Genomic DNA, 23,787 nt, shown 5'->3' with positions numbered 1-23,787 from the left:
GCCTCCATCATTTCTTCAGGCATGGCACACTTTGCCTCCGTTATTTCATCGAAGGCTCATGATCTCTCAGTTTTCCAGAGGCGGAGAAGGAGGCTGGCTGGGACCCTCTGTCCAGGTCACGCCGAGCAGGGAAGGCAGCCATGTGCTCGTGGCGCCCCCTCGAGGGCGAGTCGGGAAGTGGCAAAAGAACCTACAGGACAGCGTCGGGTCTGCCTTTGGGAGCGGGTGAGAGAGCAACTCCGGTGCTGTGAACTGCTCGCTCCGCCCGTCCCAGGAGAGCTCCGGGGGGTCAGAGGACGGAGTGGGGCGGGCTCCCGACACGGGGCGTCAGTCTCGGGGTCAGCCCCGGACCCAAGGGGAAGGGCTTCAGGGCGACAGGTCACCGCCCCGGGGCTCTGGGCTGGAGGCACGGCGCCGCCCCGCGAGCCTAAGCGTGCGCCTGCCCTGGGGCCCTGTGGGGGAGACACCTGCCCCGGGGGACAGGGTAGGTTCTGAGGGCTTGCCCAGAAGAGACTGAAAAAGAGGACCCGACTCCGCTTCAGGGGGCGAGGGGCCCTTGCCCGGGGGCTGGGGAAGACCCTGCCCTGGAGGGTCTGAAGGGGGAGGCAAAGCCCTGCCATGCCTCCATGGACGGCTCCAGCCGAGGGAGGAGGCCGGAAGACAGCCACAGCTGAAAGGTCTACACTGCACTCTCGTGCACGGTACCCTAGTAAGGGTGAGGCAGGCCCAATCCCGGGCTTTCCGTAGGGTCAGAGGGCCCAGCACTTAAATCCACCAGCAAACAAAACCACGGACCCGTACCCCGCCGGCAGGAGGCTGAATGGGCGCCGAGACTAAATGGGGGGCGGGACTAGCGCCGAAAGCCCTACCTCTATTGGTGACATCCCCGCCCCCCCGTCATGGGCGGGCCACCCTTCCCGAACTTAACTCTCATTGGCTGAGTCTTGAGCGTGCCCTTTGAGCCAGGAAGTCTCATTGGTTAGGTTTCCGGGCTCGTGAGGGCCGGGGACCCCCAAGGGGGCGGGGCCCGTGGAGGGGCGGGGCCCGTGGAGGGGCGGGGCCCGTGGAGGGGCGGGGCCCGTGGAGGGGGCGGGACCCTCGGGGGCGGTGCTTTTCGTTGGGTTGGGGGTCGCGTTCTGGGGTTTCGTAAGAGGTTCATTAGACCAGAGGTGAAAATTGGGGTCTGGGGAGGGGTAGTCTTGGTGGGCAGGCGGGAGGGCGCGGCGTCTGACCCGACAGTTCTCGCTTGCGCGCACCCTAGCTTTCCAGCGCCGAATCCCCGCCGAGAGGGCGCGGCGCGTGCGTAACGTCATCGCGACGCGACGCGCGCGTGGCCCTAGGGGTCCTTGACCTCTCCCGGCTCCGGGAGTGCGCGGCGATGCTGCGGCTTCTCCGCGCCGGGGAGCGGACCTGGCTTCGGCTGGCAGGCTGTAGGGTGAGACCGGGGCCGAAGGGCGGGCTCGGGGGGCGATGGTCGGGGGCCCCGGGGAGGGGGGTGGTGCCCTTCACTCTCGCCCACTCTGCTCGCAGGGCCTGAGCTCGCTGGCAGAAGAGGCAGCGCGGCCCGCGGAGGAGCCGAGGCCCACGGCGAGCGCAGGTGAGGCTGCGGGGTTCGTGCTCCGAGGGGCGGTGGCAGGGGACCCTGACCTCCCAATCGCTCCAGGTCCCCCGGAGCCCACGCTGCGCAAGTGCGAGTTCCCGGTGCCCGCTCACCGGCTGCCGGTGCAGGCCTGGGTGGAGTCCCTGCGGGGCTTCGAGCAGGAGCGCGTGGGCCTGGCCGAGCTGCACCCCGAAGTCTTCGCCACAGCGCCCAGGTGAGGGTGCGGGGGTGGGGGGAGGAACCGGGGTTCGGAATCAGTTACCTGAGCTTTGTGTTCTTGGGAGAATACTGAATCTCTAGAGCCGTAGTTTCCTCACCTTCGAAAGGGGTATGATAGCATTCTTTGTAGCGAGATTAAGGTGTAAAGAAACATCCGCTAGTAATTAAGGTACAAGACTCCCGAGCCCAGCAGGCTGGGTTCACACCTTACTTTTCCTTCTGGGGCTTCATTGTCCCCATTGCTTGTAGCCTCAGGAGGTTGCTGTGACGATTAAATAGGTTAATTATGCCACATAATCAGTCCTATGAAAGTGTTGATTATTGTCACTGTTACTGTCTTTTTGAAAAAATGAGTGCTAACAATGACTGAGCCTTACTAGTGCCTGGCACAGACTATTTGCATTTCAGTTAAACGGATCCTCATGGCAGCCCCAAGAAAGGGTTCTTATTTTGTAGGTAAGGAAATTGAGGCACAGACAGGTGCCCAAGGTCACACAGATTGTAAGTGATAGAGTGACACATGCTGTCTCCCAGGATCATACTCTCTGTTGCTGAGCTGTATGGTGATTCTCACGTGTAGTGAATCTGGGGCATAATAACTGCTATTAAATTGCTGTTATTACTGGGGGGGGGCGGTGCGAGGATAGTTAAGTGGTAGAATTCTCGCCTGCCATGTGGGAGACCCAAGTTCAATTCCTGGTCCATGCACTTCCCCCAAAACAAACAAACAAACACAAGTTCAACAAATGGTGCTGCAATAACAGAATACTCGCATGGAAAAATAATGAAATGTGACCCTGCCATACAGCATAGAAAAAAAATTACTGTTATTACTGTGATTACTGTTTATATACTTTGGTCCCTGCATTTGCAGAGTTCCAATTTAGTGTATGTGTGTGTGTGTGGGGGGGTGACCAAAAAGCTCAAAACAACTTATTTTCATTATTCTATAAGTATTTATGAAGCGGTAGGATGTGCCAGGTTCCATTTGAGGTGTTGGGAATTGCTTGTGTAGGGCAGGGGTTAGCTCATTCTCAGATAGTAAATATTTTAGGCCTTACAGGTCATAAGGTCTTCATCACAACCACTCCTCCCTGCCATTGTAGCACAAAAGCATCCATGGATGATACAGCAACGAATGAGCATGGTTGTATTCCAGTAAAACTTTATTTACAGACAGGTGGCAGGCCAGGTTTGGCCTATGGATCTTGCTTTGCCAACACCTGGCAAGCTACCATGGCAGCCATGTCCAGTGTAGCCACATACATGAGCCACGTTTATAATTTTAACTTTTCACTTTGAGGAGGAAAGCATGGCCCTTTCTTTAGCCAGGGAGCTCCTCTTGGAGATACTGTGTGCATTGAGACCTGTAGGCCAAAAAGGAACCAGCCAGGGGAAGTGTTTTGGGATGATGAACTGCAAGTGCAAAGGTCCTGAGGCTGTACCACATCTCACAGAGTTCAGGGTGGCTGGTGGTGATGAGGTGGGGCCAGAGAGGGGCAGGGATATACCACATGGGACTATGAAGGCCGAAGGGAAGAACCTGGGGTTTCATGTAGTGGAGTGGGGAGCCGTGGGAGGGTTTCAAGTGGGGGCAGCACCTCTTATGCCTCCTCCTTCGTCCACAGGCTGGATATCCTCCACCAGGTGGCCATATGGCAGAAAAACTTCAAGAGAATTGTGAGTACCCTATGTCAAGCGAGGTAGAGGGAAGGCACTTCCTGCCTATGGGATAGGGGGTTGGGGGGGGCGGCCAAGAGCAGGAGGCAGAGGAAGCCTCTTGTTGTGTCTTCTCTGTAGCACTCAGCTTGGTTTGGGGCCTCTCTCCCAAACTATCCACTGATGGGTCATTTGCCAGACATTTTCTGAGCCCCCACCGTGTGCCTGGCATTGTGCTAGGTGAGAGGATGTGAAAGTGGATGAGGCAGATGGGGAGGCAAGCTATCTATCTGCCTCCCGAAGCTCCCAGCCTAGTGGGAGAGGTGGGTGTGAACCAGGTAGTCTTATCCGTAAACATGTGATTATGAGACATTGTCCTGGAGAAAGGGATATTTAACCTAAGGTTTGCAGTAGGAGTTAGCCAGGTAAACCGGGCACTGAGACTGCACCAGAGATAGCAGGAACAGCAGTGCAAAGGCCCTGTGGCAGGGACCAAGCAGAGCCCAGTGTGGCCAGAGAGATCCACAGGAGTGGCAGCAAGGACTTTGGTTTTCATGCCAAGAGTACTGAAGAAGCCAGTGTCATTCAGGTTCTCTCTGCCCCACCCTTCCCCCGCTGGCTCCCCACCATCCTGGGAATAAAGCCAGGATTTGAAGCCCGTCATGATCCCCCTGCCCCCTTCCTCGGTTCTCTCTGGCCACATCTTTGCACGTCCTTTTGGTTGCAGTCACGTTAAAATCACCCACAAACTACTGTGCCCCTGCACTGTGCTAGTCTGCAGATACTTCATTCTAGAGTGAGGGGAGGAGGAGGGGAGATATGATCTGATTCTTTTATCCTCCCTAGCCCCCCTATGCCAGACACTGTGCTTGCCCCATTAGTGCCCCCATCACCTCCCAGGCTTGACTTCTTGTAGCTGCTCGGTGACATCCACCTCGGCAGCCTGACCTCTCTGCTTTGCATCCACAGAGCTACGCCAAGACCAAGACCCGAGCTGAGGTGCGGGGTGGGGGCCGTAAGCCCTGGCGGCAGAAAGGCAGCGGGCGCGCCCGTCACGGCAGCATCCGCTCCCCAATCTGGCGAGGAGGTCAGCAGGACCAGGATGGGGTGTGGGGAGCACAGCATCTGGGAGTTTCTTCCCACATCTGGAGTCCTGGGGTCTCATCTCATCAGCCCTGCTCCCCTCCTTCATCATCTACCTGGGCAAGGGGCTTTGGGATGCAGGCCCTCAGACTTCCCTGAGCCCACCAAGTGGGACACATGAGCGAGCACCCCCCTCCCTACAGCCTTGGCCTCTCCTCAGACCCCCAGTACAGCCCCTTGCCCCCACCTCCCACCTTGCCTGTCCCAGCCCACACCTCACACAGTTCCAAAGGGATCTCCCTGAATGCCAGGGCTCCCATTTCTTCTGCATGAAGTTCATGCACCTTCCTTGGCTTTTGAGGCCTTCTCCCTGGCCTCCTTTCACCCCACCCACCCCCACCCCTACCCCCCGCTCACCCCAGCAACCAGTCTGAACTGACAACCAGTCTGGGCCACACCTCCCCCGAGAAGCCCTCCCTGGCCTCCCTTGGTTCCCCCATAGCCCCTCATGCCCCTCCCAGCCCTGATTTCCTCTGTGGTTGGTTTAAGGGCAGGGGCCCTGTCTGTCTTGCAAACCCCCCGCTATACTCCCAGGGCCCAGCAGAGGGTGGACACCCCAGCTGCCAGTCCTGAAGGGTTTCCCTAGCCAACCCTTTCCCAGAACACATCCCGTTCACCCCATCGCAGCACGTGCCAGCTGCCTGTCTCCCCCTCTTTGCTTGGAGGTGCTAACCTCATAATCGCAGGTTCATCTCTTATGCTAACTAAGCTCACACCCTGTGCTGCTGTACTTGATCTCTGCCCGGATTTGTAGTGTCTGGTGAGGTCGGAACCCTCAGCTCTCGAGGTCCAGTCATCTTGTCCCAGATGGTGCCTGGTCCAGTCTCCCTGTCCCTCCCCCTCGACACCCCACCCTTTTGCACCACTCGCAGCCCCAGTCCCCCTCGCCAGCCGCCTGGGTCTGCTCAGCCGCCTCTGTCCGCACAGGGGGCGTCGCACATGGTCCCCGGGGCCCCACCAGCTACTACTACATGCTGCCCATGAAGGTCCGCGTGCTGGGCCTCAAGGTGGCGCTGACCATCAAGCTCGCCCAGGTATGCCCCGCCTCGGTCCCCTGGCGCCCCTGAGCACCTGGAGTTGGGACAGACCCCGGACCACATCTCCCCCACAGGACAGCCTGCACATTGTGGACTCCCTGGAGCTGCCGACCGCAGACCCCCAGTATCTGACGGACCTGGCCCGCTACCGCCGCTGGGGGGACTCCGTGCTCCTCGTGGATGCGTGAGGGGCGGGGCTGGTGGGCAGCAGGCGGGCGGCTGGGGGTCCGAGCCCTGTCCGATGGGGTTCATCACAGCCTCCGCTCCAGGGTGTACGAGGAGATGCCGCAGAACGTGGTGGCGGCCACCTCAGGGCTGAAGACCTTCACCCTCATCCCGGCCGTCGGTGAGCCGGGGCCCCTGCCCACCCCTGGGCCCCAGGTCTCCTGCCTGGTCACCAAGTGGCCTCGGGCAGCGGCTGACCCGCAGCTTTCCTGAGCAGCTCACACCCATTGCCTCACTGACAGTCGGCTCTCCCTCCCCCGTGGCCTGCCCCGCCTGTCCCGCTGCCTCCCGGACAGCTGCATGGGGGAGTCCCACCCACATCTTGGCACATGCGACTCCTTCAGGCACTCAGGCCCTAGCTGCCCCATAACCCCAGCTCCTCCTCTCAGGCTACATGTTTAGCCTGTGTGTTCACCCCCTCAGCTCTGCCCAGACAGACAGAATCCAACCCTGCCTCACCACCTGGTGCAGCCCCCATCAGTCACCTGAGCTGGTGCAGCTGCTTCCCCCCAACCCCAACCCCTGCTCCTGCCCTTGGCCCCATCTGCTCTCCACACAGCTGCGAGAAGGTGCCTGGAGCGCCTGAGTCAGGGCACATCCCTCCTCTCCCCAGAACCCTCCATAGCTCCCACCTCACTGAGAGCAGAAGCTAAAGTTCTCTCTTCAGCCCTGTACAATCTACACTTTCACCTCCCCGCCCTTACCTCCTCCCCTTCGCCTTCACACTCACCGCGCTCCCTCCTGCCCCACTGGCCTCAGGCCAGTGGGTTATTTTGTGCTGCACATGGTGTCTCCCCACACTGGAAGGAAAACAGGGGTCCCAGTGCTGGGGCAGGGCTGGGCCTGCAGGCAGGGGGTCCCTTGCCCAGAGCTGAGCCCATGTGAGGCCCTGGCAGCCTTGCAGGGGGTGGGCACTTCCCTGGGCCAGGCCGGACCAGTGGGGACAGTTGCACCCTGACTGCGCCCGCTCCCATCCCCAGGCCTAAACGTACACAGTATGCTCAAGCACGAGACGCTGGTCCTGACCCTGCGTGCCACCACCTTCCTGGAGGAGAAGCTGCTCTGGCACAGCTCCCGCTACACACCCCTCTACCCCTTCCGCCTGCCCTACAGTGATTTCCCCTGAGCCACGCCATGCCGCCCAAGGCCCGACTGACTGCCGCCCTCTCCCTGTGATGTGAGGCCAGGCAGGCCTCACAGCAGGACAGGGCATCTCAGTAGGAGCTGAGCGTGCTCCTGCCCCGCTCCCTCTTTTCAGTTCATAAAATAAATTTTATTTTTTAATCAAAGAGGAAAGCGAGAGAACAGCTCGTTGCTGTTTTGCTTACTGTGACTCCATTTGGGCAAGTGGGCTCCTTCCCTGGGGCTGGGCACCACTGGGTACGGGAACCTCCTCGAGGCACCTGCAGGCTCCTTGAAAGGCCACTGTAGTGCCATTCGGAGAAGTTTCCCAGAAGCAGCATTCCTGGGCGAGCTCAGGGACTGTGGGCACCAGTGGTTCCTGGGGGCAAGACGCCTGGCACATCCCGAGTAGTCACAGTCACTGCCGGGAGGAGGGGGCGTGGGTGCAACCCACAAGTCCACGCCGTGTGCCAGTCTGAACTCTCCTCCCAGCAATTTCCCCCAGCTCAGCCAGAGACGCAAACGTGTCACACTAGGTGAGCCACTCAGAGTTCCTTTGTAAAAAAGCACCCAAGTCCAAATTCTTGAGTCTGCTACCAATGCTCATCCCCAAGTTAACTTTTAAAAATTGATTGAAAGTTGCCTGTAAGGTCCGCCTGCCTGTGTGGGCCTGTCTGGGAACGTCTCCAGGGCTTCTCCTGGGGGCGCCTCCAAAGCTTTCAACACTTACTTCGAGAATCCTCAGTAGACCTCAACTTTGATCCTTAAAGCACCAGATTTTGTCTCAGTGAAAAAAAAAGAGCCAGTTGGAGCCAGACAGTGGACAAAAAGGGGTGAGGAGGCTGGGCAGGAAGTAGCACATGGACTGAAAAGCCGGCACCGGCTTCTCTGGTGCCTCGCTGGCCCCTGGCCCTAGAGCGAGAACCCGGTCCTGCCCTCCCAGCCGGCAGCTCAGGGGGTCGGAGCACGAGGAGAAAATGCAAGTTGTCGTCAGCATCACAGGTGCCAGGAGGCCGCTACTCAAAAGGATATTCCAGAACCTCATCCACCCCCCACTCTCCATCACTGGAACCCCCTGAGCCAGATGAAGGATGTAAAAAGGCCCAAGGGTGGGCAAGGGTGGTGGCAAGGGTAGCTCAACTAACAGTTGAATGTGATATATACATATATATATATATATATATAAAGTTTGCAAAAGCAATAAAGGCATTAAAATGTTTGACCCAATGTCTGGAATGTGCTTTAAAGTAATTGGGCAGGGCGTGGGAGGAAAGGATGCCAGACGGGGGGCGAGAAGGAGAAGCTGGCCTCTGCCTGCGTGTGAAGTTCCCCATTCTTTAAAGGAGGAAGGCTGGAGATGAGTAAAGACCCATCAGGGAAGCTGTTGCTCCCTGCAAGCCCCCATCCCAACCCAGAGAGGGAGGGGACTGCAAGGCCTTTGAAAAGTGTCACTGAAGGTAGGACACCCAGGACTGGGGGCGGGGTGGGGGACCCTGGTCCAGGAAAGCTAGCACAGGGGAGAGGACCAAGATCTGCCTTCTGTGGTGAAACCCAGAGGCGAGAGGCAGGTGGCTGTGATGTCCAGAGTCTGCAGACCTGTGGGATCTCCAGGGTGTTAAGCCAGAGGGGAGGGCCACTCCCCAGGGACCGAGGAAGGAGCTCCCAGCCAGATCTCAGATGTCCCCACCCTGGCAAAGTGGTGTGCAAGAGAGGGGGGGACACTATGTACCTACCAAGTCTACCTGGGACACTGCTTTGAGGCTCCACCCGGCCACCCAAAGTGCAAAGCACCAGCCAAGGAGGAAGGGCTCATTCCCTTTTCCCTCTGCCCCCCAAATGCCAGGCCTGGGCAGGAGGGACCTAGAAGCTGGCGAGGGGGTGAGGGGAGTGGGAAGAGAGTGGAGGTCAGAGGGACCAGCCCCTCTTCCTCACCGAGGCCCCTAGCCTGGCCAGGCTCAGAGACCCCACCCAGGGGCAGGAAAGAGTCCCCCATAGAGAAAACTTCCAAGGCTGGAGGGGGGAGCAAGGCAAGGCTGCAATGGAAAATCCATGCATCATACATTTTCACTTTCCATCCTGGGGCTGTGGAGAGGAACTGTGACCCTGCAGTGAGCAAGCTGGGCAGGAACACGGAGGTGGAAGCATGAATTTCTGCCTAGGAAGTTTGGGGCAGGGGAAATTCTCAGGGCTGAATCCCAAAGAGGTGGAAAGACACCTCATTCTAGCTCCCTCTGCACGTGACTGCGCCAAGCGCCGTACATAGATCTCCCTAGGGACGTGTCGCATCCACCCTCTGGGGTGTGCTTTGTCACCCCATTCTGCAGCCGAGGCTATCGAGGCGCACACACTCCGGGCCCACGGCTTGTGGAGGGGGCTTGTTGATGCCCCGGCTGCACCCCCAGCTGCCTGCTGAGTCCCTACCCAGAGACACGCTCTGACCAGACGGTGCAGGGGGCATTGGAAACCACCCCGAGACACCGCGTCACACCTGACGGGATGGCCAGAACAGCCAAACGAAACAGAACACAGAGAATAACAAGCGCTGGCAAGGACATGCAGAGAGCGGACCCCTTACGCATTGCTGGAGGGAATTCAAACTGTACAATCCCTCAGGAAGACAGTTTGGCAATTCCTCAGAAAGTTAAACAGAAAGTTGCTGTGTGACGCAGAAATGCCACTAGATATCTACCCCAGAAGGTTTTGGGAACATATGCCCACGCAAAAACATGCACACAGACATTCGCAGCTGCGTTTTTCACACGAGCCCGAAGGTGGAAACAACCTAGTGTCCATTGACAGATGATGGAGAAACACAGTGTGGCCCAGCCTACAAAGGAATATTATTCAGCAAAAAAAAAAAAAAAAAGGACTGAAATTCTGATACATGTTACAAGAATAAACCCCAAGACCTCTTATTCCATAAAATAAGTGGACCCGAAAGACCACATCTGGTATGATTCCACTGATAGGAAATATCCAGAATAGGCAAACCCATAGAGACACAAAGCAGTGAGTGGTTACCAGGGCACCGGGTCGGGGGGTGAACTGGGAAGTACCGAGTGGTTTCGTTTTGTTTTTGGTGGTGATGGAAATATTCTGCAATCAGATCACGGTGATGATTGTATAACTTGTGAATAGACAACAAAGCACTAGATTGTACACTTTAAATGGTTAAAACAGAGAGCTTTGTGTCCTGTGCATTTATCTCCATTAAACATATATAAGTAATGGGGAGATGATGTCTCAGAGAGCTGCCCTCAACCAGTGAGGGACAGGCATAGAGGCATGCAGCGTCGCCGAATTCCCCAGTGGGACTGAACCCCAGCTGTCCAAAGGTGGGGGGCCCCGGGACGCGCTCACCTTTACTGGCCACCATCCCTTCCATCTCCATTCCCAGTTCCCTTCTCAGATGAACTGTTTGTGCTCCCGGTCTCTTCTGGGGGAACCCTAAACTAAAACACAGCTGGTAAGTAACAGAGCCCAGCTGCAAACCTTTGCCTGATCAAACATCATGCTTCTAACCCTGTTACAACCCCGTTTCCCAAGAGCTTGCAGATGAAATGCTCTGGGTCTTTGGTACAAACAGTGGGAAGGGATGGTCCAGGCTGGTGGAACAGCACATGCATAATATTCAGAGGCAAGAGACGTTAATTCAGTCGACAAGTATATATGGATCATCCGCCTCTTAAGACCAAGCATTGATCCAGGTGCGGGGGAGGTGGTGGGGCAGGGGGCTGATAGGGGGCTGACAGGATCCCTGAGTTTATTGAAATGGAGGCCTCCAATAACAAGTGAATCAGAAAAATTCCAGTAAGTGCTGAGTTTAGGAATGAAAACTGATAAAGGGGAGTGAGAGGGAGCCGCCAAGGTATGGCTGCGATTGGGTAGGGGTGGGAGTTTTGGGGTGTTGTCCAGAAAAGCTTTTAGAAGGAGGCTCAGGCCACAGAAAGAGGGGCTGGCCTTGTCATGGATGCAGGGAAAAGCATCCAGGCTGGGGGAAAAGACAAAGCGGCCACGCCAGAGTGCAGAGTGGGGGTGAAGCAGGCGCAGTGCCAGAGCCGGCTCTGGAGGCTTGAGCCCCATGCCTGCAGCCCCTGGGCCCGCCCGAGACTGCCTGGCATCTCAGAGGAAGCCCTGCCCTTCCTGACAGCTACAGCTAAGGACAGTGGAACAACTGCTTCCCTTTTCCTTGAGAAAACGCAAAGGGTGTGAGAGCAGGAGGTGCCTGTCCCCCTGCCAGCCTGCCCCTCATTAATCGCCCTTTCTCCATCTCAGGAAATAGCCCTCCATCCTCCCAGCAAGTCCGGTTGGCCTTGCCCCCGAAACGGATGCCAAAGCAGACCACATCTACAGATGCCAACCCCGGTTCAGGTCCCCAGGTGAGCACAGCTCGCCAGGACTAGAGCATTTCCCTTCCATCCCCAGAAACCTCCATAGCTCCCACTTCCCTGGGAGTAAAAACCAAAGTACTCACGGCAGCCCACAAGGCCCCCTGTTGCCTGCCAGGTCACCTCCTGCCCTGGCCTCCTTCCACTTTCTCCTGGCTCACAGCTCCAGCCTCACCGGCTTCCTCAGCGTCGGTGGCGCCATCTCACCACAGGGCCTTTGCACTGGCTGGTCCCGCTCAGAGAACTGTACATTTCCTCTGCCCTTCCCTTACGGCCAATCATAACCCAAGACATTATGTATACATTTCCTTTGGTTTCTCATCTGCCACCCCCCACCAGGGATCTGCACCACGGCGGGATTTTTTTCCTCTATTCTGTTCCACGCCTGGAGCGACGCCCGGCATACAGGAGGCGCTTAATAAAAACGGCGGCGCGGGGCGGGCCGCGGTGGCTCAGCGGGCAAAGTGCTTGCCTGCTATGCCGGAGGACCTCGGTTCGATTCCCGGCCCCAGCCCATGTAACAAAAACGGAGAAACAAAATACAATAAAACAAGAAAATGTTTAAAAGATGTTTCCCTTTCTTCCTCCCTTCCTTCCTTCTATCCTTCCTTCCTTCTCTCTGTCTTTCCTTTAAAAAAAAAAAAAAACGGCGGCGCGGGGCGTCCAGGGAGGGAACGGAGGGCGGCGCTTTGGTGGCTGCAGGTGGGATCATCGCCGCGCGGGGGCGCGCGCTGCCCGCGCACGTGGGGCCGGGACTGCGGGACCGCGACGCGAACCCGATCCCAGCCCGCGGCGCAGGACTTTCCCCGGCCCCCGGAGGCGCCGGGACGTCCCCGGCCGCCCCTCTGCGCCTCTGCCCCGGCCGCCGGCCCCTCCGGGCGAAAGATCCCCGTGGAAATTCCATAGGAACAACCGGGGCGGTTTCGGGACGCCGAGTGACTCGCAGTGTCCCCAGCCCGGAGGAAGGACCCACGCGTCCCCCGGGCCCCCCTCCCTTCCCGGCCTGCGGCGCGACCTCCCTGGCCCCTCTGAGGTGTCCATGGCGACGCCGCACGCGCCCCACAACAGGAAGCCTTGGGCGGCGCCGCTCGGCGCTTGGAGACTCCGGGGTCCCCAGTCTCGACGCGCCGGGGGCAGGATCTTGGGGTTTCACGCGCAGGCCGTGGCCCGAGGGAGCGACATCGAGGTCGTCGGAAAAGCCCCCGCCTCCCCCACCCCCACGGCCTAATGAAGCCAGTCCGGGTAAACATTGGCGCATATTTAGTGCCGGCTCCCAGGTTTCGAGGGGCGGGAGCTGCGCACCCAAGGGCAGTGATACAAGCGCCCCTCTCCGCGCCCTACGGAGAGCAAGAGTAGGGTTCCAGCACCCCCTGTCTCTGTCCGGGTCAAGGGCTGAGCTGCTGCCTCAGTTTCCCCGCGGAGCCCGAGACCACACCGAAGCCAGGCGGCTCCGAGCGTTAGGACCAAGCAGCTTCCTTCCTTTTTTGGCAGAAAGGGGAAGCGAAGCCGTGGGGGTGGGCGCGCTCATGGTGGGGGGTGAGTGCGGAGCGCCGTTTGACCCCCCGGACTTGACGACGCCTCCCGCTGTCCTCCCCCGTGGTCACACGGCACCTCGAGGTGCCTGAACTTGCCTCCACCACTTCTCGGGAAATCTCGAGGTCAGCCAGGCGGAGGTGCCCGGACATGCCTCTGGGGGGAAGAGGCGCCCTCCATCCGAGGGTGGGCCCCCACCCCAGCGAGGGGCTCGCCCCCACTCGGTTAAAGGAATGGGTCTGCACGAGCTGGGGACTCAGTCCTGGGTTCGAATCCCTTCGCGGCTCGGAGCCTCAGTTTACCCGTCTGTAAAACAGGACACCCCAAACCCGTCCCTCCTCTCCAGGGTGGCCGGAAGCGCTGTGTGCCATCATGCGCTCAGCAGCTCCATGTCAACGCTCAATCCAGGTTGACCCCGCCGGGGTGGGGGGGGGGACGGGACTGCCACCACCACCCTCCCCCCGCGCCCCCCGGGATTGCCTCAGCACGGAAATTCCGGTGCTCGAGCGGCCGGCGAGCGGCAAAGACTCCGCGCGGGCCCGGCGCCCTCTCGATCCGGAAATGCCTGAGGCCTGCTTCGAAGGGGGAAGGCGCGAGGTTTCCGGGAAGGCGACACCGCCCCCGGCCCCCTGCGGCCAGGACCTATAAAGGGCGGCCGCGCGCCCTGCGCCGCAGCCAGCGCCCTGCAGCCCTGCGCTTCGGTGCATCCCTCCCGCCCTGCTCTGCGTCGCTATGGATCCCGGCCGCACCCGCCCCGCGCTCCCCGCGCTCCCCGCGCTCCTGGCCCTGCTCGGGGCTCTGCTCCCAGGTGAGTTGCAGGCGGGGGTCGGGGTGGGGGTGCGCCCCGTCGGGGAGCAGCGGCTCCGGGACCGCAGGCGTTAAGACCGATCGAACTTAGAAAACGTGTTTATCTCCGAGTGAAGTGGCCCAGGGCCTTTATGGGGGACCCCTGATCGGAAAAGAACAGCGGTGGATTCGAATCCAGACCTCGCGCCTCCAGAACCTCAGATTTCCCAGTTGTAAAAGGCAGAACTTGAGAGCCCTGCGACGCCAGGAGGCTGCCAGTACCTGATAGGAACGAGGGGGACCCCGCCCCCAAGCTGCACAGGCTCAGGGACCCCTCTCCACCCTATCCCCCCAGCCCCCACACGAGCACACTTTCTGTTCCTTATCCTCTGACCCGGGGGATCTCCAGGATTGCTTCGCTCAGGGGAATTCCAGAACGGTCTTACCCAGGGGCAGATTCTGAGAGCTGGGAGGCGGGGAGAAGCACCCAGCCAGCCCTTCCCTCCAACTTCAGCCAGCCCAGCTGGGGACTGGGGAAGGGGGGGAGGAAAACGAGTCTCAACTGATGGTCCTGCTGGGTAGCAGGAGCTTGGAAGTTTGTCTCTAGGCTCTAGTGCCAGCTCAAACCCTTTCTAGCTGAGCCACCCCTCTCCCGACCTCACCATTTCCCTCTGTGAAATGGGAATGATCTGAGAACCACTGTCAGATGGTTTTTGTAGTCCCTGTCCACTCTCCACCCCCACCTCCATGCTAGATCTGAGCAGATCTAAGAAGGCAGGAATCTTTTGGGGGGTGGGAGCTCAGAGAGACTCCAGGGTCTGATCGGAGTTAATGAAAATGACCCCCTCCTTGCCTTCTTCCCTGCAGCCTCTTGCTCCCTGTGGGGCGCCAGGAGTTACTAACATGGTGGGCAAGGGGGTGGGGTGACTATACTCTCCCAACTTACAGATGGGAGTGTGAAGGAGCCCAGAGAAAGGAAACCACTTGTCCAAGGCAGCGAACACCAGCCTGATTGGAAAGCCCTCAGTTCCTAGAAGACTGGCTCCTCTCACCTGACCTCTCAGGAGGGACCCCAGAACCCACTGCAAGTCCCATGACTTCTCATTGCATTCAGAATAAAGGACACGTCCTCAGCCTGGCCTCCACTGCCCGCCTGATGGGCCTGACCTCATTTCCTTGCCCGCTTGACCCCAGCCATGCTGCCCCAGGACCTTTGCACTTACGGTTCCCTTAATGTGGAACTCACTTCCTTTTTCCCTGGGCAGCCAGCTCCTTATCACTCAGCTCTCTGCTGAGAACGCACCCTGCCATGTAAGCGCTCACTTTTCTGTCCCTAGCACTTTGTTTCTTGTCAAAATCCTTATTGACATTGGTTATTGACTGCCTTGTTTACTCGTGAACTTTTCTGTCTCCCACAACTAAATCAGGGAGTTTTGTCTGGTTCACAGCTGTGGCCCGGGCCCCCAGCCTGCGCTGGGCACACAGTCAGTGCTCAATACACGTTGTCGATGCCCCCAACTTGTATATGCCTGCCCCCTCCTTAGAGTTAAACAACCCTTTTCTTCCAGGGTCTGGAAGTACCCACACGTCAGTGGACCCCCCAGAAGCCATCCTGCCCCGAGGAGGTTCCGTGCGCGTGAACTGCAGTGCCAGCTGTGACCACCCCTCCTTCTTGGGCCTGGAGACCACACTGACCAAGATGGAGGTGGCCAATGGAAGCAACTGGAAGGTCTTTGAACTGAGCGACGTGGACCAAGACAGCACTGCGATCTGCTTCTCATATTGCAACAAACAGACCATAGCTTCCACTGCGCTCACCGTTTACTGTGAGTGGCTGGCCCGAGAGGGCAGGGACGCAAGCCCCACCCCCACCCCCCACCCCGCAGCCTGGGAGGGCCTTGGGTGCTCAGTGGTGGATCTGGGGAAGACTGCCTTGGAAAGTTCCAGCACCGTTTGGGAGCCTTTCTTTGGATCTCCTTGGGTGTAATTTAGGGCATGGGCAGGGAATTGGCACATTCGATATTCCAGACAGCTAGTTTCATGTGCCTCCCTTTAAAAAAATTTTTTTTTTATTTTGAAATAACTTCAAACTTACAGGAAAGACGCAAAAACAAACAAAAAACATAGATACACCTATGTCCCCCTTCCCCAGATATACCAGCTTTTAACATTTTGCCCCATTCGTTGTATCATTCTAGAAATCCATCTGTCTTCTAAACATTTGCAAGCACACTGAATACATCACGCTTTTTGAACAGTTGCTACTTCCATGCACATTTCCTGAGAACAAGCATAGCCATTCATGTCACCACCTTAAGTGCAGTTATCAAGTTCAAGAACTTTGACATGCAGACTTGTATCCCAATTTTTCCAAATGTCCCAATCATGTCTTTTCACAGGCCTCACTCTTTCAATGCACGGCAAGGCCGTATAGCTGACTTTTTAAAAATGAAGATGCAAATTTAAAATACCCCTGAGATGGCACCTTTAGCCTATTGATAACAACCAGATGAACTGATAACGGCTCCAACAAGGGTTGGCGAGTTGTGGGGTGGAGGGGCGGGAAAATAAACTGTGGTATGGATGTGCAGTGGCATAGTATGCAGCTGTGTAAAACAAGGAGCCCTTTATTTGTAGATAATGAGAGAGCTCCAAGAGGTATTTGTGAAGTTTAAAAGTAAGGTATGTCCAGTATGAGTGGAATCTGACTCTCTGGGTTTGGGAGTGGCACTGGAGAGGTGTGAGGAGGTAATCACAGGCTAAATTTATGCATAAAAGAGCCCTGACAGGAAATTCAAGAAATGATGATATTGGTAGTAAAGAGAGAGAGAGGCTGGGAGTTGGGGGATGGGGGTGGGCTCGGGGAAAGGGCAGCGGGCAACTTTTCTCTGTGTGTTCTTTTCTACTTTGGGGATTTCTTTTTTTTGAACTGGGAGAATGAGTTCCCAAGGCAAATAGTAAAAAAAGATATAATTTAAATTAATACAAAAAATGAAAGTTAAAAGTATTTTTTTAAAAAAAAAGGAAGAAAGAAAGAAAGTGGACAGGCCTTCATACTGAGCAGCTGTGAGTTCTGGTCCCCGAGTGGCCCCTTCTGAGCTGGGTGATGGGGGCACAGGCATCTCAATTTCCTTTTCCATCCCGTGAGGCTCCCGCGAAGGGTATAAGGCTGCAGTGATGTGTAAAGGACATTCCCCAGTCATGAGGCTGGGGAAGTCTTCGGGCAGATGTGGCTTTGCTGCTACCTCCGAGGGTGTTTTAGCAGCGGCTGTTTACCACTCACCCCTCCGGGTGAGGGAAGTCCCCAGACATTCCTGGTGATCTCTGAAAACCCCTGCGGTGAGCTCAGAAACCTTCTTGAAGGGCCTTCTGCATTTTGGCCTGATGGCTGAGAGCCCAGGGTTCTGGGTTTGAGTCCAGGCTCTGCTGCCTTCCTTCCTCAGCAACTGTGGGTGTGGTGTGGCTTTGCCTCAGTTTCCCCCACTGTGAAATGGAGCAGATGGCTGGGGTCATAGGGGTCCTCTAGGAAAGGCTTATGCTCGGTCCTGTCCCTGGTGTGAAGAGTCATCTCCAGTGGCTGAACTGGCTCCAGAAAGGGTTAGAGGTATACTTCCTAGAAGGGTGACTACTGTGTAGGGCTTTGAAGGGTGTGTAGGAGTTGATCAAGACAGGCATCTGGACAAAGGGACAAACCTGAGCAAAGACCAGAAGTGGGGCCATTTCCTGGTGTGGTTTGAGGTTGGGACTTGAATGCCAGGCCACGGAATTGGGGGCACTGTGGAGCCATGGAGGGTGTGTGAGCAGCCCAGCAAGGTACAAAGCAAAAGTCTGGACTTACAGGAGACAAGAAAGTTGGTGACTGGGGGCGGTTCTTGAGCAGATAAATATTTGGAGAGTGCAATCTACAGGACCCAGTCGGGGGTAAAGGAGAGAGAAGGACAGAGCAAACCCCTTCCTCTCCCCCACCCCCACCCCAGATCCTGGCCCAAGACCATCAAGGCAGGGAACTGGGTACAGAGAGCTGCCAGGTTTCTTTCCGGGACTGAGGTTTGAAGGGACATCAGGTTCTGCAAGTTCAAGTTTGCAGCGGGCAGTTAGAGATAAGAGAAAGACATCTGGGGCTTTCTTGGCCTTTTTTTTTTAAAAAAAAAAACAGCTTAATTGAGCTATGACTCACAGTTCATGCATTTTAAGCACGCAATCCAGTGAATTTGAGTTAAACAAGATTGCTACAGTCTAATTTTATAACATTTCATCACCCTAAAAAGTGACCTTGGGGCCCCTCCCAGTCCCTCTCTCAACATCTTAAATAAATTAATAGTAGTCTCACCTCTAATAGCCCCATTTCACAGCTCAGGAAACCGAGGCTCAAGGAGGCAAAATTTATTTGCCCACAGCTGCCAGCAAAGAAGCAGCGAGGCTGGAAACCAAGCCTGGGCCATCTCAGTCTTGCCATTTTTTCACAGTAATGTCAAGTAACATTTCAGGGCATTCTGGGAAGGGAAAAAGGGGGGTGCAAGTCCCCGAGACCCCTCCGTGGGGCTCTGATTTGGGTTTCCAGTTTGGAATTCTATTCCCTCCTGTGGAACGGAGACAGTGCCCTGGGACGGCCCAGCCTGTGTGTGGAGTTTTGAGGATCTGTAGGTGTTTTTTACATTTTTGACATTTGGCATACAAGGGGATCCCAGGGACTTTCGGTAACATTTTCTCCCTTGTAAATGGGCTTCTGGGAAGGCGTCCCAGCAGGGCAGATGCCTCCATCTCCTTTCGGGAAATATTAAGTGCCTACTCTGTGTTAGACAAAACTGTGCATCGCCGAGGGGCTGACATTCTGGGGGAAATACAGGAGGAACAAGTTACGGGAGTCAATTATTTTGTATGTAAGAAGGTGATGGGCGCTAGGGGGCAAAAGAAGGGGAGGAGGGGGTGCAGGGGGTCTTTTGTGACAAGGCCTGTTGGCCCTGGCTGCTTAAATATACCCTATTTCTTTGAGGAGATCCCTGGTGATGAACTTGGAGGGTTTTTTCCATTTTTCACTCTCAGATGCTGCAGTGACTGAGGAATCACGTGGTCCCCTTCAAAGCACTTAGGACCCTCTCACCGGGTTCCCCGAAGCCCTTGACATTCCTGTCTGGCTTAGGGGGTGGGGCGTGTTTTGGAGGGAGCATAGAGGATGGCGGGGCTCCCCGCGCCCCAGCGCCCCCTGTCGGCCGGTGGCGCTGTCCAGCTCACGCGACACTCCCCCCCACCCCTTTCTCTTCCCTGCACCCAGGGCTCCCGGACCGCGTGGAGCTGCTGCCCCTGCCCACCTGGCAGCCCGTGGGCGAGAACGTGACCCTGCGCTGCCGCGTGGTGGGCGGGGCGCCCCGGGCGCGCGTGGCGGTGGTGCTGCTCCGCGGGGAGGAGGAGCTGAGCCGCCAGCCGGCCCGGGGGGAGCCCGCCGAGGTCACGGCCGTGGCGCTGGCGCGCAGGGAGGACCACGGCGCCAACTTCTCGTGCCGCGCCGAACTGGACCTGCGGCCCCGAGGCCTGGGGCTGTTCCGGAACAGCTCGGCCCCCAGGCAGCTCCAAACCTTCGGTGAGAGGGGCCTTTGGGGGAAAAGGGGGTCTCGGCACGGATCGCAGGGGCTTCTGGAAAGGCAGTGACCCCTGCCGAGGGGTGGGGAGGTCCTGGGACGGAGCGGGGTGACCCAGGCTGCAGAGTCTACCGGGAAGAGGTTATTCCAGGTAGGGAAATTGCCCCTCCCTAAAGGGCTGTAGGCGGCCATCCCCTGTGCTCACGCTCTCGCCCTCTCCCCAGTGCTGCCAGTGACGCCCCCGAGGCTTGATGCCCCCCGGGTCCTGGAAGTGGGCACAACAGGGACCGTGAGCTGCTCCATGGAAGGGCTGTTCCCGGTGGAGGAGGCTTATGTGCACCTGGCCCTCGGGGACCAGAGGCTGTCCCCAACCATCCAGCACAAGGAGGACGCGCTCTTGGCCACGGCCAATGTCACGGCGCAGCCGGACGAGGAGGGCGCCCAGCGGCTGGTGTGTGCAGTGATCCTGGGGAACCAGAGCCAGGACAAGCGGGAGACCCTGACCATCTACAGTAAGATGGGGTGGGGGTGGGGCTTGTGAGGGGGCGGGGCTCCGTAAGGGGCGGGGCTCATCGTGCACCTCGCCCCCAGGCTTCCCGCGGCCCAACCTGACCTTGAGCGAGCCCGTGGCCTCGGAAGGGACGGTGGTGACCGTGGTGTGCGAGGCGCTGGCCCCAGCCATGGTGACGCTGAGCGGGGCCCCCGCCCCAGCCCCGACGGGGTCCCCAGCCCCGCACATCCGGCTGGCACTCAACGCCAGCGCCCAGGACAACGGCCGCAGCTTCTCCTGCTCTGCCACCCTGGAGGTAGCCGGGCAGCTGCTGCACAAGACCGAGACTCGGGAGCTGGAGGTTCTGTGTGAGTGGGGCCCTGGACCGTGCCCCCTGGCCCCCAGCAGCCCCCAGGGGGCTCCTGCCCTCCCCAGATCCCTGCCAAGTCCTGGAGGCTGAGGGGGGGCCTGGTTCCCCATCCCCATCCCACTCATCTCGAGATGTTTCTCCAGATGGCCCTCGACTCAACGAGGACACCTGCCCAGGAAACTGGACGTGGCAGGAAGGCTCCCAGCAGACCCTGAGATGCCAAGCCTGGGGGAACCCGGCCCCCCAACTGGAGTGTCACCGGAAAGGGGACAGGGCCTCGCTGCTCATTGGGGAGCTGATGTCGGTCAAGCGGGAACTCGCTGGCGTCTATGAGTGTCGCGCCATAAGTGTCCGAGGAGAAGTCTCCCACCAAGTGGTGGTGACCGTGCTGCGTGAGTGCCAGGGCGGGTGGCATAGGGTGTAGGGGGCCACGTGGGCCCCTGGGTCAACCCTGACCACACACCCCCCCCCCGGGTCCCTCTCCACAGACCACCAGGGAAATCTGGTCGCTATCATCCTGGTGGCCGGGGCGCTGGTACTGGGCACGACGGCGGCGGCCACTTACTACTATAACCGCCAGCGGAAGATCAGGAAATATAAGCTCCAGAAGGCTCAGGAGGCGGCATGTATAAAGCTGAACACAGCAGCCACACCACCCTGAGACCGTCCCAGGACAGGGCCCTGCTGGGTCCTGCCCACGGTGCCAGGGGTGCCCCATTGGACACTTTACGCCATTCGGCTGCACCCACCTCCCTGGGATGCCAGAGGATGGGAAGGTGGTCTCGGCCAGGACACAGAGTTTGGGGGTCATGGTACCTGCTCAGCCAGGTTGCACAGGTGACCTGAAGCCACAGTACTGAGCCAAGACACAGGTGTGACCGTGGAGGATGCCAAAGTCAGACGAGGCTGGAAGGGGAGTAATGGGAGACACAGACTGCACCCCTCACCATGGGGAGACATTGAAATTCGTCCCCCACCCCATGGGCGAGGGCCCCACCTGCCCACAGGACAAAGTGGCAGTATGAAACACAAGCCCCCCCCACGTCTTCTGACAGATGCCAGCTCCGCCGCCGCTGTCCGCCGACTGTCCCCACCTCTCGATGACAAATAGACTTATTCATCTGTCCTTTCCCCAACTATTTATTGACTGCCTTTGACAGGGGCTAGAACGGTGACCAAGATGCACCTAGGTCCCTGCCGTCAGGGAATTCTCACTCTAACGTCACGCAGCCAGGTCCTGTTATACAGGTTGTGCACTGCCCAAAAGACTACGCAGAGCAGGATTCTGCACTCCACCGGCCCAAGCTGCTTTCCCTCCGGACGGGCGCCTTTTCCTATCAGGTCCAAAGGCACTATATGGACTGGGAGTGCTGGCGCATGCCGGGCTGCTCCCCTAAGCCCTCAGCCTCCCACACTGAGGCTAAGCTCTATAAGCCAGCTCCCTGCCTGCCCACATCCATGCCACTACTCACAGTGACAGTCCACATGACACTCGGTGACCATGCCTGAAAGTGGATACCCACTCCTTGAGACCTAAGCCCCGGTGTCCCATGAAATGACTGCCGTGTGCCAGGCCTCATCCTGTCTGTGGCTTCTCAGCAGGACTGTGCAGGAACACAAATTTCTGCAGATGGATGGAGGCCCAGCAGACATGTGGGGGTGGGGTGGGGGTGGGTGGCAAGGCCTGAGAGGACCCTTCCCAGTTCTGGAAACCTCTCCCTCGTGTCAATAAAGCCTTTTCATCCTCCCCACGCCTTGTGTGAATTGAGGGATGGTGTCACATCCGGAACTGTTTCTTGCAGCCCTGTCCTCACATTTCCTCTCCCAAGTAGAATCTGCTGGTTGAAGGCCTAAGCCCTGGGCTCTGGTCCAATTTTGGGCTTTTATGACCTTTTGGGACTCTAATGAAAACACCTCTCCAGGAAAACAAGTTGACATTGGGTTTGCAATAGAAGTGGAAGGTTCTAAGGTCTGCACTCCATTTTTTTTTTTAGGGGAGGGAGGGGGTATGTGCTGCAGTGCTTCTGGGTGCTAGGTGGGGGGCCTCCTGTCCCTCTCTGGGTGGAGCTGAGGAGGTGGGGCTCTGGGCTCCTTATCTCCCCAGCCAGCCCAGGCTCCCTGGCTCCCGGCCCCTCAGTCCCGGGCTCTTTGCCATGGGGACTCAGCTGCCCCTCTCGCTGCTGCTTTTGCTGGCAGTGGCCCATCCCGGATGCCCCGCGATTCCGCTGCCAGGCCCCGGAGGCAGCCCGCCCACGCCCCCTGCGACCTCGGTGGCCTTCTGGGTGCGCCTCAGCCCGGAGTCAGTGGCCGTGTCGCCGGGGGCCTCCGTGTGGCTCAACTGCAGCAGCAGCTGCCCCCTGCCCGAGAGCACCAGCCTGCACACCCAGCTGCGGAGGGGGCGGAAGCTCAGCGGGCCCGGCTGGGTGTCCTACCAGCTGCTGGACGTGAGGGCCTGGAGCTCAGACGTGAGCTGCTTCGTCACCTGCGCGGGACAAACGCGCGGGGCCAAGGCCAGGGTCACCGCCTACAGTGAGGGACAAGGAGGGCAGGCTTGGGGGCGGGGGCGAGGGCGAGGGGCAGGGGAACAGTCGCGCTAGGGGGCGCCCGCGGGCCTCGCTCAGCGACCTCCTCTCGCCCTAGAAGCGCCGCGCAGCGTGATCCTGGAGCCTCCCGAGTTCCGGGGCGGCGAGTACAAGCTGCGCTGCCACGTGACGCACGTGTTCCCCGTGGGGTGGCTGGTGGTGACCCTAAGGCGCGGTGGCCGGGTCATCTACTCGGAAAGCCTGGACCGCTTCACTGGCCTGGATCCGGCCAACGTGACGCTGACCTACCCCCTGCGCTCCCGGCCCGCAGACCTCTGGCTACCCGTGACGTGCCACGCGCGCCTCAATCTCGACGGTCTGGTGGTCCACACCAGCTCGGCACCCGTGATGCTCAAGGCCTTGGGTGAGGCACCCGGGTGACCCCGGGGGCTTGGGAGGAGGGTGGGGAGAGAGTCCAGGAGGGCTCTCAGGCCAGGCATGCGCTCTCCGCCGGCCATCAGATCTCCACGTGCCCTGCTCCTAACTCTTGCCCCCTGCACCCAGCCTGGAGCCCCGCGTCCATAGCCTTGGCCTCCACCTCCATTGCTGCCCTCGTAGGGATCCTGCTCGTCTTGGGAGCCACCTACCTGTGCAAATACCTGGCAATGGGGGCCCGGGCCAGCTAAGCCGGAGGAAAAAAAATAACCTGGAGTAACTTGTCCGATCAATAAAGCCTTCCTCAATCAGCTTCTGTCCCGCGTCCTAAACTTGCCCTATTAGTGCATCTTCTCTTACGCAGTGGTTCCCCTTACTGGATCCGCCGCCACCAGTTTCTCCAAGGTTTTCGTCTCTTTGAGGGCACCTGAGGTCTTTTCACTCGGGCCCAGAGCCGGGAGCCCCAGCCCCTCTGCATTCCCAGACGGTGTAGTAAAAACTCTGAGTCTGCAGGACTTATCAGTGCTCTGCAGGTGGACAAAGCCTGTTCTTGGTATGGCTTTTTTGCTAATTGGTTCTGCCGCTGCCACGCAGCAGCCCTGATTGGTTGTTACGTTTCCTTCTCCAGCCCCAGCTTCTGCAGGGCCAGGACAGAGTGAGAATTGTGCGTCCCCACCCCCAC

The 23,787-nt window shown here is 58.4% G+C and overlaps 3 protein-coding genes across 8 annotated transcripts; all 3 read left to right on the top strand.

The window, feature by feature from the left end:
- The first annotated feature begins 1,302 nt into the window (after positions 1-1,302).
- On the top strand, positions 1,303-7,172 carry MRPL4 (mitochondrial ribosomal protein L4). Of its 3 annotated transcripts, none has more exons than XM_077121860.1 (9): positions 1,303-1,435; positions 1,531-1,597; positions 1,664-1,814; positions 3,448-3,499; positions 4,448-4,565; positions 5,494-5,655; positions 5,733-5,842; positions 5,928-6,004; positions 6,864-7,172. In XM_077121860.1, exons 1-9 carry the CDS (start codon positions 1,379-1,381, stop codon positions 6,997-6,999), a joined length of 930 nt encoding a protein of 309 aa, XP_076977975.1. In that variant the 5' UTR covers positions 1,303-1,378; the 3' UTR covers positions 7,000-7,172. The 3 variants fall into 3 exon arrangements, with proteins under 3 accessions (XP_076977975.1, XP_076977977.1, XP_076977976.1); XM_077121861.1 differs by having other exon boundaries at positions 1,305-1,435; positions 5,549-5,655; XM_077121862.1 differs by lacking the exon at positions 1,531-1,597 and having other exon boundaries at positions 1,304-1,435.
- Positions 7,173-13,607: 6,435 nt separating this feature from the next.
- ICAM1 (intercellular adhesion molecule 1) lies at positions 13,608-20,951 on the top strand. Of its 2 annotated transcripts, XM_077121854.1 has the most exons (7): positions 13,608-13,734; positions 15,281-15,538; positions 18,985-19,290; positions 19,513-19,800; positions 19,880-20,146; positions 20,292-20,540; positions 20,637-20,951. In XM_077121854.1, the coding sequence occupies exons 1-7, from the start codon at positions 13,659-13,661 to the stop codon at positions 20,807-20,809; spliced, it is 1,617 nt and encodes a 538-aa protein (XP_076977969.1). In that variant the 5' UTR covers positions 13,608-13,658; the 3' UTR covers positions 20,810-20,951. The 2 variants fall into 2 exon arrangements, with proteins under 2 accessions (XP_076977969.1, XP_076977970.1); XM_077121855.1 differs by lacking the exon at positions 18,985-19,290.
- Positions 20,952-21,066: 115 nt separating this feature from the next.
- On the top strand, positions 21,067-23,416 carry ICAM4 (intercellular adhesion molecule 4 (Landsteiner-Wiener blood group)). 3 transcript variants are annotated; one of them, XM_077121857.1, is made up of 4 exons: positions 21,067-22,117; positions 22,345-22,677; positions 22,789-23,094; positions 23,235-23,416. In XM_077121857.1, exons 2-4 carry the CDS (start codon positions 22,358-22,360, stop codon positions 23,383-23,385), a joined length of 777 nt encoding a protein of 258 aa, XP_076977972.1. In that variant the 5' UTR covers positions 21,067-22,117; positions 22,345-22,357; the 3' UTR covers positions 23,386-23,416. The 3 variants fall into 3 exon arrangements, with proteins under 3 accessions (XP_076977972.1, XP_076977973.1, XP_076977971.1); XM_077121858.1 differs by lacking the exon at positions 21,067-22,117 and having other exon boundaries at positions 22,135-22,677; positions 23,289-23,416; XM_077121856.1 differs by lacking the exon at positions 21,067-22,117 and having other exon boundaries at positions 22,135-22,677.
- The last annotated feature ends 371 nt before the right edge of the window (positions 23,417-23,787 follow it).

The sequence above is a fragment of the Tamandua tetradactyla genome, chromosome 11, assembly GCF_023851605.1.
Source record: "Tamandua tetradactyla isolate mTamTet1 chromosome 11, mTamTet1.pri, whole genome shotgun sequence".
NCBI lineage: Eukaryota > Metazoa > Chordata > Mammalia > Pilosa > Myrmecophagidae > Tamandua > Tamandua tetradactyla.
The sequence above is the reverse complement of the archived record's forward strand: the minus strand, read 5'-3'. Positions and strand labels throughout refer to the sequence as shown.